This window comes from Manis javanica, chromosome 3 (genome assembly GCF_040802235.1).
Source record: "Manis javanica isolate MJ-LG chromosome 3, MJ_LKY, whole genome shotgun sequence".
NCBI lineage: Eukaryota > Metazoa > Chordata > Mammalia > Pholidota > Manidae > Manis > Manis javanica.
In genome coordinates, this window is record NC_133158.1 from 61,678,888 (window position 1) to 61,698,150 (window position 19,263).

The 19,263-nt window shown below is 41.5% G+C and overlaps 1 protein-coding gene across 1 annotated transcript in view; it reads right to left on the reverse strand.

Moving 5' to 3' along the window:
• Window positions 1–19,263, reverse strand: part of ARHGAP31 (Rho GTPase activating protein 31) — a 99,896-nt gene that overhangs the window by 38,091 nt on the left and 42,542 nt on the right. The window contains exons 2-3 of the mRNA XM_073231596.1: window positions 4,446–4,548; window positions 2,094–2,238 (exon numbers count right to left, since the gene is read on the reverse strand). Coding sequence (XP_073087697.1) covers window positions 2,094–2,238; window positions 4,446–4,548 — 248 coding nt within the window. The remainder of the gene's footprint in view (window positions 1–2,093; window positions 2,239–4,445; window positions 4,549–19,263) is intronic.

The following is a 19,263-nucleotide window of genomic DNA, read 5'->3' on the forward strand; positions in this document are numbered from 1 at the left end:
ATCTAGGATGAATCTGTGACTATTTGTTCTCTTGCTCAGTATCAATAAGACCAGCCCCCTGCCCTGTGCGGACTCCGGGGAAGGCTGGCCTCTCATCCCCTGAGGTGGGCTCTGGCTCTTGTTTTTCTGTTTAACCAAACACCCCTTTGGCCCTCACCAGCAGCCCTGTGACCAGAGTGGACAAAAGACCCATAGTTTTCTCTTCCAACAGCACCTCAGCTACAACTCAGTTTTTGCCCTTTATTTTGTATTATTTAAAAATTATTATAAAACCATTGTTATTATTTTAAATTATTTTAAGCTATTACATTAAAAAGTAATTCATGCACATGATTTTAAAAATGCAGACCATTTACAGGAACGCACAGAAGACAGTTACTTTCTTCGAATTACAGACCCTCGGTCTCCAGAGGCAACCACCACGTGTCCTCCCAGACCACCATTACACCTGCTGTCACACTGGTGGAAGCAAGCACAATTATGTGACCAGCCTGTCTGCAAATTCCCTGTCTTGCATCATTTTCCTCCTTTTTTGCTCCACACCAACCAAGCTCGCCTCCACATATTCCCTCCAGTGAACACGGCATGTCCTCGACTAGGGCCTTTGCACCTGCTGCTCCTTCTTGGCACACTCTTCCACCAGATATTTGCACAATTCCTTCCTTCACGTCACCCTTGTCTCTGTTCAAATTTCACCTCACAGAGAAACCTTCGATTACCCTACCAAAAACATCATCCTCACCATTCTCTCTCCCATTACTGCATTAATTTTCTTCATAGTACTTACCAGCAGTTCTCATTAGGGAGCTCTGCTTTAAATGTGTTTATCATCTATCTCCTTGATTAAAATGTAATTTTCACAGAAGCAAGGGTTTTATCTTTCTTTCTTCCCATTAAATTCCCAGCACCTAGAACTGTGCCTGCCAGGTATACATAATAGGTGCCCATTAGACATCTGTTGAACAAGATGAGTAAGTGAATGAGTCTGTATTTTGCTTTGCGCTTGAAAATGCCAAACAGTCACATTTTGGCTGCACTTCACAGGCATGAGTAATCCACTGATCTGTTTTTTCACTGTTACTCACCTGCATTTTTGCCCTCATTTCCTTTCTTACCCAGACAAAATTCCATGCCAATTCTTTCAGTCACCCTTGCTTACACCCTCGTTTCCCTCACCCCTTGTTTGCTGGCTGAACCTCAACTGTGTTTAAACCCTATTCCCCTCTACCCTGCACCTCCATCTCTGTAGCCAAACGTTCAAGCCCTATTTTTTTTATTAAGATATCATTGATATACACTCTTATGAAGGTTTCACATGAAAAACACTGTGGTTACTACATTCACCCATATTATCAAGTCCCCCCCACACCCCATCGCAGTCACTGTCCATCAGCATAGTAAGATACCACAGAGTCACTACTTGTCTTCTCTGTGTCAAGTCCTATTTTTAATGCTACTGTACAGACATCCTTTAAACATTTCTCCTCCTTTCTACTCTTCTGATGGGTGTCCTCTTTGGTGATCATACAGCTGCTCTTTAGGTTTTCCGCTTTTGCTCCACCAACTGGCCTATCCTGTACTTCCTCTTGTCGGCTTTTCCCAGATTCTTTTCTTTTTCCAGCTTCTGACCTCTCTTTTGACCATGTTTGTTTGCCCTCCCTTCTCTACCTGCCCATGTCTTTTCCTGACCCCCAAAAGAAGCACAGAAGGAATAGCCTGATAACAATGAGCTAGCAGTGGGTGTAGCAACTGGAGTTTCAAGCTCCTGTCCTGCTGTGTGACCTTGGGCCAGTCACTTCACTTCTCTGGTTCTTAGTTTCCTTCCTATACAATGAGGCACCTTTGGCTAAATAAACACAGAGATAATTTAATCCAGCTCTGAAACAAGTATGACTCTTAAAATTTAAGAAAGGAAGAATTTAGCAAATGGTCCCACTACCCTACTTTCCTCACTCTCCCATCTTATTCCCATCACCATGCTAAGATCATGACACCATCTGGTAAGTATTATTATGTTATTTTAGTGCTGAAAACTCTCCTTGGCCTACCCATGGGTCCCACCCAGGAACCATAATGGAAATGCAACCACTCACCGTGAATTTCTCATAGAGCTCATAAGTCAGGAGGGGGTTGGGCAGCTCCCTAAAGTAGAGCTTGCAGAGGGAGCCCACACAGTGGATATCCTGGAGGTACACTTCCCTTGTCAGATCTGGACATTGATCTGAGCCAAACTCTTGCCTGAAACAACACAGACAGAGACATAACAATCCAGGAACATGTGTTCCCTGTCAGTAGCTGCTTGGCTGCTTAGCGGTAAAAAAGACCCTAAACTGCTGATCTGACCATATTTTTGACCTTGTTGCAAAAAGACCATCTATTCCAGGCATAAGGAAACTATGGGAAGACTTCCACTTCAGGCCTGGATCATCCTGCAAGAGCTGCCATAACTGGAAAGACAGATTGCCCATTTAAAACAAGTGTGGCACTGAGTCTGCAGTCTCAGTTATAAACAGTGGGGAAATACAAAAACAATTTGCCAAAAAAGCCATTGAGATTTCAGTTTTTCCAAAATATTGTTCTACATGAACTCTTCTTTCTTGGAGGAGAGACCAAAACCAGGGTGAGTCAGATTGTAATCACTCATCTCCATATATTCATGCCAGCACACTTGTTTTATCTGTATACTCAAACCCAGAGTGTGAGACCCTTAATCAACTATCTCTTTGATGCTGAATGGAACCTTCTAGGCTGACTGACAGTGACTCCCACAGGATAGATGAGCTTATAAATATCTTCTTATGAACAATCTATCATGGGATGTTTGGGAAAAACTATTAGGTTCCAGGCCTTGTTTTGAATTAAAAAACATTTCCTTAACAAGGTTACATGAATACACTGCCTCAAATAATATACAGTGACAAATTAAAAATATGCTTAAAAATGACAAATTTGAGCTTTAATACAGAGGAAAAGTTAGGCTTCTTGAGAGTATTCATTTGGTAGTGACAGGCTCAAGGGGCTCTCAGAGCCAGCAGCTCCCAACAGCTCACTGCCTGTTCTCCTGTGATCTGGTCTTGCCCCTTTGAGAAAGAGTAGGTTCTCCTTAATGTTATGAGAACCCGAAGGGCACTGCATGGGGCTTGGAAAAGAAAACCATGCAATGGCCTTATAAATCAACAGGCATGCATATTTTTTAAGAGGCAGAACAATCTAGAGCTCATTCATTTATTTAGCCAAAAATTCTCTTGTCATTGCTAAGGTCATTCCTTATGTTCCATTATACTCCTCATAATGAAAAAGAATTGCCCATCACTCAAGTGTCTGTCCACAAGACCAGTCACTGCATAGTATATTACAGGGCTAATAATAAGCCATTAGGAAGTATTTGTTGTTGGAACTCTAAAAAATGTCACACTAGTAAACTAGTGAAATTATGTAAGCACACAGATCTGTTAAAATCTATGGCTGCAATAAGCCAGTTATTTTTTAACAACCATCACTTCTCTAGGAGTAAAAAGGATGTTTTATTTCTTTGGTATGATTTTATTACAATTGAGATTTGAGGGGGAGGGGCAAGAAAACCAAGCAGTCAAGAGGAAGAATGAATTACCTGCACAAAACTTAACACAGTAATCTTTTAACAAGAATGTTTTTGTTTAAAAAGTCTACATTTACGACTAAAGAACATAGAGAAACATAAAAATAACACTTAATATGTTCTTCTGGGTTGTAAATAACAATATTCAAAATAATAAACCTGTTTAATCACAGAACAGAATTATATATATAATGTATATACTCTGTAATATATACTATATAGACTCCTTTATATATATATATAACATATAAATATACTGTTAAGGTGATTCTATTCTTCAATGTGATAGAAATTTCTTCCAAACAATTTCTAGGATACATTTTAGAATTGTCAAGTACAAATCCACAGAAGTAGAAATAGTTCATCAGTAGTTTTCAAAATATCAGAAATTGGAGAAATGCACAATCATTCAGACTTCTGATTGCTCAACTGGATGAAATTCAAATGCAGAGTGTGTGACAACAGTAAAACTCACATCAGTCTCCAAGTTCTGAACACAACGTCACAGGGATCTAACTGAGCTTTTGGATAGGCAAGTGAATAATAATAAATCATATTTTCCTAACTTGTAATTCAAATCACTTGAGTTCAGCAGAATCCACCTAAGGAAGGACATACCTGGTCCAAGGCAGAGATTAAAATCCCTCAGGAGCTTTTGTTGGAAAGAATTACATCAGACTAGAGAATTTCCTGATTAGATTAAGGATGGTTAGGCATCTGAAAACACCAGCACTTGAGCTTCTGCCCCACCACCATTCCCTCAGTCCCTTCAGGTGTTAATATTCCTGACACCTGAGGACAGAGGTATGCAGAGAGAAAGGCTCATGGGAGAATTCTTTTAGCTTACCTTAGCCGTTGTATGTTTGAGGTGACCCCTGAAAGCCGATAAATTCCATCCACAACACCGTGGGCCTCTATAAATTCTGCACAGCTCTTCAAAACATATGGGACTATGTAAAGGAAAAGAAAACACAATAAAGCATTAGATAGAAGTCTGCCCTTTAAAGATAGTCTTTAAAAAATCCAGGTAACTTCAACAAGACATAAATATGGAACACATATAAGTTACAAGTGCAAACAACTGTAAATGGTAGGTGATACGTTTTTTCATTTACAAAAAATTCCCAGGCCTCACTCCAGACCCACTGAATGAGAAATTCTGGAGGTGGGGCCCAGAAATCTCTGTTTCTAAAAGCCTTCCTGGTAACTGTGGCAAGATTAAATTGGATAACGACTGCCTATTATACACTTGAGGAAACCAAGGTGCAGGTAAATTTACTTCCCTCACTTAAGATTACTGTTTCTTATGAAAAGCAATTAACACATGGGGAAATATTTATGATACAGGCAAGTCAAAGAAAACAAGAGAAGAAATCAATGTACATTGTGAATTCTACTAAGTTAAAAAATGTTGCAAAGGAAACAAGACTGGAAGAATATATGCCAGAATGTTTAAGTGATTTAAAGGTTAAATAACTTTTTTAGGTGATTTTAAAGGCAAGACTCGCCTAGCACACCATCACCAAATAGGTCTAACCAGTCATTGATCCCACAACTACATTAAAGGGATCAACATGGCCTCCTAAATTCCTGATACTTGAGAAGTTCACTGCCTAGGTATAAGGGTCTGGCCAGGCTATTCTCTCCCAAGGCTGGCCCTGACTGGCCCTGCTAGCTCAGAGACACAGAATGGCAGCTGCAGGCCTTCTGGATGGTGTGCAGAGGGTGGCAAGTCACCTGCCACTCTGATTCTTGGGCAGATCCACCTGAGGACGGTCCGTGAGAGACCTGTGGGTGGTGGTCTGGTATGGGCGATGCAATGAGCACATTCAGATGACACATATTTCACAGGTATATGTGGTCTTCATCCACGGTTCCTGAAAACACTGCAGAGCCTTAAAGATGAAATGGGTGTCTTGTCATGCTAATGAGAGACTTTTGGACCCCCGGAAGGGCAAGGCTAGAGGTTGAATCAGCCAATGGCCAATGACTTAGTCAGTCTTGACTATACAGTGAAGCCTCCATAAAACCCCATGAGAGGAGCGTGTCTTTCTTTTGCATCCTGCTTCTTTGTCAAAGAGCACATCCACGTTTGGGGAACCAGCAGAACCAGAAAGTGTCCACGTGCCACTGAGCCAAGCCCCAGGCTCTGCCAGGATAGAAGCTCCTTTATTTGGGAACTTGCCCTGTGTATGTCTTCATCTGGCTGTTACCTTGATCCTTTTTAAACTGGTGAACCGGTTTCCCTGAGTTCTGTGAGCCACTCTAGCAAACTAATCAAAATTTAGGGGGAGGTTGCTGGAACCTCCAATCTGTAGAGTGTTGGTCAGGAGCAGAGGGAACTGCCTGAGGCTTGCGACTGGTGTCCAGAGTGGAGGGTGGAGGGTGGAGGGCAATCTTGTAGGATGGAGCCCTTACTCTGGGAAATCTGGTGCTGTCTCAGGGCAGATGGTGTCAGAATTAAGTTGAGTTCTCTGACACCCTACTGGTGTTCAAGAATTGCTCGGTGTTGTGGCAGACCCCTCTCCACCCTCACACTCACTGGAATCGGGTCCAGGAATCTGAAAGGAGTTACCCTGCTCTGTGAAGAAATCCAGTACTAACTACTCAAGCCTTGGATGCTGAAGTCTTCAGGCATAGAGGTGGTGTTGGAACTCCATGAATAGTGCTTGGGTTAGCACTGTGCTCACTTCCCCAAAACACACCTAATCCATTAAAGTCTTAGATTAGACCAATGCCAGTCCATGAAAGCTTAATGCACATGATCATGCCTCGACAAATACCATATTGGACGGACCTCTACATAGGCAGACACCAGGAGTTCAGACTCAATATTCTTCCTGGATCCTCTATTACAATGCTTTCGAAACAACACCTCCACCATTTCCTCCAACTACTAGTTATAATTTTAGATGCTAAGTAAAATTGGTCATAAAGTATTCCACCCATCTCTCAAATACCATGCACATCAGGGCTGCTCCCCTCCAAGACAGATTCATATTTTGCCTTTGTCCTTCATGATTGCAACTAGGGAGAACATTTTAGTTGTCCCAGGTGAGTAGAGCACAGGGCTAGTGCTTGGGATTGGAAATATTGAAGCCAGAGACCACAAAGGTGGACCTGCTCTCTGTGAGTGAGTACAGGGTGGGAACAGGAGTGGTGGAGGAGAGGCTGTGAGAGTGGGCAGGTTCCAGAGCCTCTGCCTGGCTTCATCCAGAAGAGCTAGACTTTGATCTTACTTTATAGATAGGGTTCTTGGTAATATTTTTGTCTCCCGCCCTCATGCCTCTAAATATATACATATATATGAATGAACGAATAACAAACAAAAATAAGCAAGCAAGCAAGCAGAGTTCCAATGCTTAAAAATATTGTTTGTTAGTTTTTTTAAATATTCTCGTTGTGCCCAATGATAGTCAACTCTTTCTCCACCACACCAAGCTGTTTTGTAACCCGCCACATGTGGTATATGGTTGAGAGCACAGGTTTGGATGTCAGACTGCATTTATAACCTTGGGCAAATGTGTAATAGTTCTGTTTCTCAGTTTCCATATATGTAAAATGAGGATAACAGTGATATTAATCTAATAGCTTGGATTGATGTAATGCCTGTAAACATTTGGCACAGACCCTGGCATATAATAAGCATTCTACAATGACAGCTATTTCTACTGAAGCGTATCTATGATGTCAATTCATAATCTGTGAGGGGAAATGTTGGGGAAAAGTTTACCTCCTCCCATCCCATGTGTGGTTTGGACTGAGCTGACCAGACTCTTAGTCAACACTCAGTACTACTATTCAGAATGGCTTTTGTGTCCTCCTCTGGTTAAATGTTTTTGTTTGAAGGGAATTTTGCTCGCCTGGGGTCTCTTTTCCATGCATCCAGGTTTATCTTCACAACAAAGGCAGCAGGATCCCACAATATGAGGATTTTGAGTAAGCAGGCCTGCCCCCAGGCTTGGCTTTGGGTTCTGCACTGTGTGTCTGACAGGCATACGGCTCATAATCCATGCAAGGCGCAAGTGGACTTAAGAGCTCTGAGCATTCCCAAGGAGGACTCAGAGACAAAATCCCCAGACTCGAGGGCCTTTCTAAAGAACACTCCACAAAAGGGGTGGTGCAGGGTCACCAACCTGTCCTATCCGGTTCTCAGATAGGGGCTTCTCAGTACCATAGCTCTTGGCTGCAGCACCTCGGCCCGTTTATTTTAAAGGTGGAGAGACTACATTCCTGGATGGAGTCTCTGCCATAAATTTACTCTGGCTTTTGTACAGAGGCCATAGAACCTTTCATTCACAGCTCTGTTTAAATAGAGGAAATATTAAAACAACAGATGGGAAGAGGCCACGGTCCCCCTCCCTGAGGAGAGTTAGCTTTCCTGGATTCTCATCTCAGGCCAAGTTGGAGGTACAGTAATTCTCTTCCACTCAGTATATGGGAAAGACCCACTATTTCTCTGTGATCACCTGCTCTAGAGCCAGATCGCTGGTGCTCAGGGTGTGCCTCCAGGTGAGCGATGCGCTGAAGCCGAAGAACCACTCATAGAGGCCAGAGCATCTCATACTTTCATCACTGGGATCTTGTTAACATGCAGATTCCCGTGAGGGCGGGCTCTCAAGAGCTGCTTTTCTCACAAATCCCCCAGTGAGGCAGATCCTGCCAATCTGCAGCTCCCAGAGGGAAGCAAGGGTCCAAAGCTAATGCTGGCAGTTAGTGTCGCTGGGGCTACAAGGAGTTCAGTCTTGGAATCTCTTTTGAATTCTTTGGACTATTGTTCCTGGGGTCCAACCATACTGGGGACACCCTAGGATTCTGGACAGGGTAGAAGCTTGATACAAAATAGCTGAGTAGTTATAGATAGAAAGAAAGCTTCCATTGTCAGTTTAGGCATGGGAAGGAGGGATGCTGGAATCGAGTCACAGAGCCAGTTCTGTGGGATTTATCATGGGCCCGAAGGACTTTTCAGTCTCCTCCTACAGAGATACACACAGTTGCTGACTTTGATATAAAATTATAGCTTCTTTGAAATGCTTCACTGATGGCTCTCTACGTCCTCTTTTCATTTGGTTTTGTTTTTCTTGGATCAGCAATCTTAGATGTTATATTTTAATCAGAGCACAAAATAAGTCTTCCAGTGGTTTCTGATGGAAAGGAAAACCTTCCCTTTGATTTATGCTTTCCAAAGCATTTTAAAGTCCTTTTTCTCATTTGATCCAATATGGTACAACTAAAAGACATTTTATCCTTATAAATAATGGGAACGGGCAGTATTTGTTTCCTCAATTCCTAACTTCTTCAAGCCTCTGGTGCAGAAAAAACCAGCAGTCAAATAATTTCTGAGTCCCCCAGAAGTCATATCTGCTAAACTGTGCCAAGCTGTGTGGCCAGGACCTGATCAGGTCTGCAGACAGAGATTGGAGGGAGCATAGCTTTATTTGGTCAGGTTTGTGATCCTGGCAGCCATATTCTTTTATACTGTAAATTGTGTTTGTGTTTTAGGAAAATGAGGTCTGCCTCCCACCCCATTACGGACTTTTGTGATCTTGTACAGGCCAGATTGCATTGCCTCTCTGGGCTCTGCATTCCTGATCTTCAGAATAAAGTCTAGTGGTGTATACACACAATGAAATACTACTTCAGCAAAAAGAAGGAATGCTATATAGTGTACAGGTGGGAGAAGCCAGATGGTAAGAGTACACTTTGTACAATTCCATTTATAGAAAACCCTAGAAAATGCAAACTAATTTATAGTGGGAGAAAGCAGGGAAGAGGCAGGAGGTAGGAGACGCAACGGGGCTGAGCAAATCCGGGGTGTGATGAACATAGTTATCATCTTGATTGGCAGCCAGAAAGGACCAAGGGCCCCTGGATGTTTCCAGGGCAAGGGTAAAAGATTAAGGGAGCCGAGCTGCTGCACAGGAAGATGTCCTTTGAGATTCGGCTGCTGTGCACTGGGGAGTGTGGGGACTTCAAGCAGCCTTGCTAGGCTGTGAATGAGCCCGCTCTATGGCATTCTTTCAAGAGATGAAGTAATGATTTCAACTGCTTTCCTATTATTCTTGGTTGCCAGCAGAGAACTTCCTAGCTTTTGCCTCAGGAATCTAAGAGCTGTCACAGTGGCTCCCCTGTGACTTCTCTCTCTGCAAGCTCCTGCTCTTTTATTTCTGTGCCATACTTCCTCTGTCCTACGACGCAGTCTCTTTTGTCCCACCCTGCCCCCTATGCCTCTGTGGATCTCCACTCAATTTTCCCTCTTTGATTCTTTATTCTCTATTTTAAGTTCTTTCTACTCTCTTCCTCTTCTTCTAATGTAAAATTAAAGCTTGAAATTTGTGGTATTTATTTTTTAAAGTATAATGTCTCTGTTCCTTAGGAAAAGCAAATTAAGTGCTTTCTAATTATCTAAGAAAATACACTTTTTAAATATGTTCGGGCTTTGTCCTCCCTCAGATAAAAGTTTTTTTTGTTTAAAATTTCTTTTAGCCTCTTAAAAAATTGAGATATAATTCAAATGCTATAAAATTCACCCTTTTAAAGTATATAATTAAGTGGTTTTGGTTTATTTATGGAATTAAGCAAACATCATTTTTAAGAATATTTTCATTATGCCAATTCCAGAACATTTCCATATGTCCAAGGTTTTTCACTGCAGTAATTTTTGTAATAACACAAGATTGTCCATAATAGGAAGCTACTTATACAAATAATGGAATAGCTATATAGTTGGAATACTATATAGTCATAAAAGAATGAGGAATCTTTCATATGTTGGTACAGAATGGTCTCTAATAGACATTGTCAAGCAAAAAGAACAGGGTGCAGATCAGCATAAAGTATGTTACATCTGTTTTCTAAAAAGAAAATGAAAGAATACATGTGCAATTCATTTGTATTATTGTATGTAATATTTAATGTATGTAATAATATCTATGGAAGGACACATAAGAAAGTGATAAGTTAAGCTGCTTACAGGAAAAGGAACTGGGGGCCTGGGACTAGGGCTGTGAGTGAGAGGGAGCTATCTCATTGCATATTCTTTTGTACTTTTGAATTATAAGAATATATCACCTTTTCCAAAAAATCTTAGTTAAAAAATGCAATTTAACAAAAATGTATTGTAAGCCTACTCTTATCCAGTACTGGATTCTAGGTGTTGCCTGTTATCTTTGTTATCTCCATTACTAAGTTGTGAGCCCCTTGGGGGCATTGAGGAGAGTGCTGTATCTCACTTATCCAGAATAACCGTGAAACACAAGCACTTGAAATATTTTGCTGAACAGGAGATTGATCATTTTTCTCCAGATGGGTTTTTTGCTCTCTATTGTCTGGGTCCCTCAAAGAAGAAAACACATTCTGTATCAGGCTCTGCCTTAAGTTTTATTTTGTTTGTCTTTTAACAGCATTCTCCATTCTATAATCATAGCTAATCCATGGAACAGGCAAAATCCTCCATTTTGAAAGTGTGAAAGCTGATTCTCAGAGAGTTAGGTATGTTGCACAACATGACAGAGCTGGTAAGTGCCAGAATTGGTATCTAAACCCAGGTTTGTCTGACTCCAAAACCCATGCTTTTTTTCATGGTTCCACAACTGGGAAGGAATATAAAAAGTCCCAAATTATACCTACCTGACTCCAACTCTCCCCACAGAGAGCAGGCCTCATGAACTGGTGGCCAAGTATGGAGGTACCATTTGAGGAGAGCCGTTGCCTTTGACTACCAAAATGCCTGAAATTCTACCACTGCAGGCCCTTACAGTGGCAGTTTACACCTTTAGGTGTTCAACACCTAGTAGTTAATACATATTTTTAAATTCCTTTCAAAAACATTACAAAAGCAGTATATGTTGATAAGGAGATGAAAAACACTTCCTGATTTCAAACTATACTATAAAGCTATAGTAATCAAAACAGTATGGTACTGAAATCAAAATGGACAAATATATCAATGGAACAGAATCAAGAATCTGGAAGTAAACTTAAGCAAATATATAGACAACTTAGACAACTAATATTTGATAAGGGAGCCAAGAATACTCAATTGAGAAATGATAATCTCTTCAATAGTGTTGGGAAAATTGGATGTTCACATATAAAAAATGAAACTAGACCCCTCTCTTACCATTCATAATAATTAACTCCAAATGGATTAAAGACTTAAATATAAGACTTGAAGTCATGAAACTCTTAGAATAAAACAGGAAAAACCTCCTTGACATGTGTATTAGTAATGATTTTTTTGATATGACACCTAAATCACAAACAACAAAATGAAAATACACAAGTAGGACTACATAAAACTAAAAAGATTCTGCACAGCAAAAGAAACAATCATCAAAGAGATAGACAACCTATCAAATGGGGAAAAATATTTGAAAACCATGTATCTGATAATGGGTTAGTATCCAAAATATATAAAGAACTCATACAAAAGCAAAAAACCAAGTAATCCAACTTAAAGATGGGCAGAAGATCTGAGTAATATTTCTCTAAAGAAGATATATAGGTGGCCAACAGGTAATGAAAAGATGCACAACATTATTAATCAGGGAAATGTAAATTAAAACCACAATGGGATATCACCTCACACTAGTAAGGATGGCCATCAGCAAAAAGACAAGTGATAACAAATGTTGGTGAGGATGTGGAGAAATGGGAACCCTTGTGCACTGTTGATGGGAATGTAAATGGGTACAGCCATTGTGGAAAATAGTATGGAGGATCCTCAAAAAATTAAAAGTAGAACTACCACATGATTCAGCAATTCAACTTCTGAGAATATATCCAAAAGAACAAAAACACTAATTCAAAAAAAATACCTGCATACTCCTGTTCAGAGCAACATTATTTACAATAGATAAGACATGGAAAAGACCTAAGTATCCATGGATGGATGGACGGATAAAGAAGTTGTGTTACGTATGCACAATGAAATATTATTTAGCCACAAAAAATGAGGAAATCCTGCCATGTGCAACAACATGGGGGGACCATGAGGGCATTATGCTAAGTGAAATAAATCATAGAAAGACAAGTACTATATCATGTCACCTGTATGGAATAAAAAAAACCCACACAAACACCCCGAAAAGAGATAAAATTTGTGGTTACCAGAGATGGTAGAGAGGAACTGAAGAAAAATCAGATGGAACAAACTTCCAGTTCCAAGATAAATAAGTACTAGGAATGTAATGTACAACTTGATGACTGCAGTTAACACTGTTGTATGGTATATATGCAAGTTGTTAAGAAAGTAAATCTTAAGAGTTCTCATCACAAGGAAAAAACAGGTTTTTTTTGCTAATATATATATAATAATATATAAATATAATATATATATGATGATGGATGCTAAAACTTACTGTTGTAATTGTTTCACAATATGTATAAAGCAAACCCTTATTCTGTACACCTAAAATTTATACATTGATGTATACCAGTTATATCTCAATAAAACTGGAAACAAATTTTAAAGAATTGAAAAAGAAAGATACACAAATATAAGGAGTACAGAGTGGCTGTCTCCTTTTTACACCACCCTTCCCAATATCTTAAATGATAACAAATGACACATACTAAAATGTTAATAGTCGTTACCCCTAGGTCATAGAAAACACATCCTTTTGCTTTTCTATATTTTTAGTTTTGCTTTTCTGGATTTTCTGTAACAAGGATGTGGTACAAACAATTTTTTTTAAATTAAGAAATACGTTGTTGGAAAACTAGTTCCATTAAAGAAATCAGAGGGCTTTCTGAAGTCTTTGAAGCAATTTCTAAATGTTTGTTGAAGTCCTTTCCAATGACCCCCTTGAGATAATTCCTCCTTGTTAAATAGAAGTATTTGCCTAAACTGCTGGCTGACCTGGTATGGCCAAAGAGAGGCTCTGCTCCATTGCTGGGTGAGGTTTCTGATGGCAGATTTCGTCCTGGAATCCCCTCCTCACTTTTAGGGTCTCGGATGCCTTGCTGAGTCAGCTCTCTTCTGTAAAAGTGTCCAGGGCCCCCTCCCCCTGGTCCATACCCTGACTCATCCCAGCTGGCCCCTTTAGTCTCTGTTATCAATACACCCAGTCCTTCTCAGTGAGAGCAGTTCTCCATCTACCAATACAGATGTATTGAGAGCCTATATAGAGCAAGGGACAAAAAGGTGAACAAGGTCCCTCCCTTAAGAAGCCAAGAGGGAATGGATAACTACCGTGCACCTGCTATGTCCTCATCCCTGAGCGCTACCCAATTATTTGTACCCAATGCAATCCTCAAAACCTTGTAAGAGGGGTATTTATCCCACTTTATAAATGAGGCAACTGAAGCCTAGAGGTATTAAGTAACCTGGCTTGTATGAAAATATCAAGCAAAATACGTTAAGGGCCCTAGAGAGGCACAACAAAAGTGATAAAAGTTCTTCTACAAATATTACACATGGTGGGGGAAGTGAGGCAGGGCTTTTGGGTGTTGAACAAGAACAGGAAATGGTGTGCATATAGAGCTGGGACTGTAGAGAGGACCACGTTAAAGAGGGCTCAGATAGGACCATCGCCCTGAGGTGCTCACACTGTAGTGAGATAAGTGAGTGATAAAGAAGGACAAATCAAGGCTATGTGATAAGAATGCTGACACTGGTTCACAGGTGTGATTTGAGATGCTATGATAAGATACAAGTAATATATATATATACTACCACACATATAGAATGCTTGTTAAGCACCTGGCATATAATAAGCACTAGTAAAAGTCGCCCACTTTCTGGTGGGGCTGGACCCAGGAATGGTATAAACAAGCTGGCAAAGCAGGAAATAATATGGTGAATTCCAGGAATGCTGACTAGACCAGCCTGGTAGGAGAGAAGTGTTCAAGTAAACTGGGGTAATTTTTAATGATGGCCCAGGAAGATTTCACTCATCTTGATCTCCACTGCCAAATAAATCTGTCTAAAAGATTACCTTAATGATAAAGTTCCCCTACTCCAAAATATTCAATGGCTCCCCACTGCCTGTGGAATTATGTCTAATCTAGGCAGCTCTCAAACTAGATCTTCGGATGCCTCAACAGCGCTACCCCTGGAATTCTTCCCTTCAAGAGAATAGTCCTTTAACAAAGGTGGGCAGGGAAGAGGGAGATAATATGAGGGAAAAACTTATCACAAACACATCACGCCAAAAACAAAAAATGAGGTGTCCTTTTAAGATAGGTGGTAAGGACCTCTTTTGCTTTTTTGAGGATGAATGGGAAGGTGAGAAAGCTCCCTCTTTTCTAGCTGGTGCCTGGTGTTTAAGAAAGGTGAGTGCCTTGCTGACCAGATATAAGGCTGGTTGAGAGGGGTGGAATATCTGGGACTACACATTATCAGTGAGTTACTGAGCAACTGGAAACAGCCTAGGAGGAACAGCCACAGGGGCCTGGGGTGGGAGTGCTGGAGGAGATTGGGGTGTTGTGGCCTGGAGGAAGGGCGGTGCTGAGTAGAGAAAAAGGGTGGGGTCTGATGAGGCTGAGAACACAGACACCAAGCCTCCCAGAAGCTCCCACACGGCCTTGCATTTACAGCTGGCCCTGTTCACCACATATAATAAACCATGGAAGGATTTTGTCCCATTGCTGAAAATGGAGGTTGCTAGGCTTTGTATCATTTATAAGGACTCTTTGGGCTTATCCAGACTACTGTCTGACTTGGTTCTCAGCGAACATGTGAGGCAGACCTCACACACTCTATGGGGCTGCTCATGGATGACAAATCTTTCAGTCACTGCCTCCCCCTACCCTGGGTATATTTCCAGGGCCTCTTTGTGAGCATCAGTTTCCTTTTCATTGCCAACAATCATTTAAATCCTCAACTTAACTGCCTAAAGACCACATTTAGCTTGATTCACCTGACCAAAATTTTATTTCCAGGACTAGCAGCTCCTCTCTTTCTTGCCACCTGCTCCTTGGGAATGCCCTGGCTGGAGGCTCTTCCTGGGTCCTGGATAAAGAGCATGGCCACATTTGCCTCCAGAAAATGGGGAAAAGGAAGGAAGCTGAGCAGGTTAACAAGAGATAAACAGGGAAAAGCTATTTGCTTCTTGAATTGCATGCTTCATGAACACCAATCATCTTAACAATGAGGACAATGTCAGTTTTTTCTCAACTGAGTGTGCCAGGTCAGTATTTCTTTGTTGATGCACATCTAGCGGGTGGTCATGGGTTGTACTAATAATGTCACGGGGAGTACCATACTTAACAATCATTATCTCATTCGATTCTCAACCTTCTGAGATGTAGGCATTATCAGTCTTATATAAATGGGAAATGAAGATTTCGTGTGGCTGGATGACTTGTCCACAGTCAAACACTTAGTGACAAAGCCGGAGTGCAGTATGCATCTTTCCGAATCCAAAGGTCATGCACTTCCCAGGACATTTTATGAACATAACCTCCACTTTAGGGAAACCGAGTGTGCACAGACCAGGCATGGGAAGAGTAGAGAGCAGTGCAGAGGGGATTTCATGTCTAAGAGCAACCACTGCGAAAGAGAAGAGCTTAAGACTTTGAGCTAAGAAACCTGGGTTCTAGTCCTGACTTCCATGCACTCTACGGAAGACCTGTCAGGAGGGGAACTGTTCTCTTTGAAGTCCTCTGGTATCTCACAGGCACTAAGTGCCAGATGCCTATCAGTTAAAGCAGCATGGACCAGCTGTAAGTCCTCAAGCAAAAAACAGCCACTCCCAGCTTCAGACTTTCATCTGTGCTGGGAGCAAGTTCTGGACCTAGAGAACTGCTAATGTTCCTTCCAGGTCTAACATCCCATGACCTGTGAGCTTCCTGAATGAAGCTGGGGAGGGGAAACCCGACCAGAAAGTAAGAAGGCAGGTTTGGCTCTACCTGAAACATTCAGGTCTCACTCCTGCTGGTTCTGGTTTATATCTAGGTCTTCCAGGGCAAAACAATAGCGTTATATTTTGTTAGTTTTGTTTTTGTTTCTTATTGGCATTGCTCATCACTCCCCAACTTGCTCCACCCATACAAACCGGAAATTTGTGTTAAAATAAACATGAACTTCAACCTCGGAAGGTTTATACATATCTCCTTGGTATGGCTGGACTCCTGTTCACCCCAGTGCTATTTTTACTAGTATGGAGGCAGGAGCCCTCCAGAGACATAGCTTTAAATGGTGCTGGGTTCATCTGAAGGTCCCCTGACTGATGTGACCATGCCTGAGAGTGAGAAGTACTCTCTCTTGCTTATTGTACCTCTGGTTTCCCAGGAGGCTCAGCTCCTAATAGTTTCCAGACATGAGGCACCATGGGCTCTTTTTGTTTCTGTATTTTTCTAAAATCAATTTTGCTGATGAAAGATGAGGAGCATTTAGAAAAAAACAACTTCATCCTTGGCCCTCTAAGTCATGTGAAGAACAGTCAGGTAGTGCTTATCAGCTCCCCGTTACACCCCCGCCCCCAGCACCCTTTCATTTCCTGTCCAATATTCCAGAGCCACAGGCAGCCATTGTTTCCAGAACCGCTTTGCTTGGAAACCTGGGTACCTCGGCCTCCCAGCGCTTCCTGTTGTTACAAGGCCTCTCTTTCCTGCTGAAAACAAGGGCACTTCCCTGCAGTCTGTAACCCTTTTGGGGCAACTCGTTTCTTTTATGAGCTTGTTTGGTGCTTACAAATACTGGGTGCTCATTAAATTTATTTTATCTATTTTTTTCTTATTATACAGTATTACAAGTAGAAACATTTAAAAATACAGATGAACAAAAAAACAAAACACCAAATCTTAGTTCCCTTCCATTAGCACTTAAAATCTCTTCAGTGTTCATGCTTTAAGACTGCTTCATGCATCTACATACACAGAATTTACCGTGGGACCCAAGGCTCCAAAAGATGACCATTCCCAGTGGTTGGAAGAGAGGCAAGGAGTCCTGCCTGGAAACCTGGAGGTCCTGGCACATCAGCGTGCAGAAGAGGCCCTCAGCAGCTTACGGAAAGGCAGACTTCTGCATATTCTCAGGACTACCCTTGGAGAAACTCTGGGAGAGATCCTCTCAAGAAGTTTGTTGAAAGAATTTGGGAGGAGCTCATGGAGCAATAGAACATGAAGGGGCTGGAAAGCTAGCAGAGCAGTGACACTGCTGAGAGTTTTTTAGGGTTCGGAGTCTCCTCAGTCCATCTGCCACCTGCCAGAATGAGCTTCCACAAACAGAGATCTGATTGTGAAAACCAGTCTGCAGCAGGGCTTGCTGGGTTCTTTGTGGCCCCTTCCCCAGCACCCTTTCTAGTCCCATCAAACCCCCCAAAGTTCCCTGAAGACCACCCCCTCATGCCCTTGTATTCTCCTTCCTCCTCCTGCAATGTACCACCCCTGCACCTTTCTGTAACCTAAAATAGAATAAACCACCAAAAACAGGACACAGAGCTCTGCTATATTGTCTAGAATTCTGAGCACTATTTTAGGATGCAAACCAAGATATCCTAATTTCTGTCAGTTTCTGTTTTGCAGCCTTATGGAACATGGGATATGATGTAGAACATTCTGGAGACTTAACACTCCCTTCCCAACTGATTCTCTGAATCTCTGACACATCCCAACGAAAAGATAGGCTCCTGCAGAGAGATTTCATCTTTACCTTTACAGATTATGTATTCTTTTTCATATAAAATCAGGCAAACAGTAGTAGTGATCTGTGGTTCAATAAAACAGCAGGGATGACGATATTCAAGCTTTTATCCTGGGGTTTTGCAGCTCAGAAATTACTTAGCATTCCCTGAATGTCTCCTATGAAGAAGCAGCACTGATTCAGAGGCCAGATATTACGATTTCTCCTCACTCACAACTGTTGTACCCCTGTTTTCAGAAATAGAGGTGATTTCATCAGATACATCTAGGCTTAAGCTCAGTGATGAAGGTGGCAAAAGGCTTACTGTCAAATTTCTGGACACCTTCCTAGAGGAGAAGGCAGCTACAAGTAACATAAAGGATGCAGACTGCTAGTAAAGAAAATGCTAGTTTAGCACTCAGATATCCTTATTACTAGAGTTGGAGGAGTTAGATATCAGGCAGATCTCTTTTGCTTTTAATTTCTAACTTTTATTCTCACCTTTTCCTTAACACCTTCAGAATTAGAATTTTCTATTTGCAATAGAAAATGTCAGTGGTCAGATCTGATCTAAAGGTAACCCAGGGATGGGCAGCTTTTAAATGGCAAGGCTCAGGTTCTGATCTCTTTTTGGGGGTACATGGAATAGGTCAGGGATTCCTCCAGGGTACCATGGGCCCCAGAGGGTAGCACCGCCTGGGTAACATCCCAGAGGGTGTTACCGCCTGGGATAGGCTCCAGATGGAAACTGAGTCTCTACTCAAGCTTGTGCACAAGGAGGCCACTGTAAAGCTCCCATGATGGAAATGATAGCAAGAAACTGGTATTTGAAAAGATCTGTCAGGATCAATTACAGTGAGGAGAAACTAGAGAGAGAGCTCCCAGGGAAATATCCAGGCACTGGGTCGACACACCTCCAGACCACTTCCTTTGGGAAGCCATCCCTGATCCCCCAAAAGGAAGGGGTACTTGTTAGAAAGTCTTAGAACAACTTACCCAATTATACTTAATTGAGTGGTTTTTGTTTTTGTATGTTTAAACATCTGCATTTTTTTTTCTGTGAACTGCATGAGGAGCTACATCTATCTTATTAACT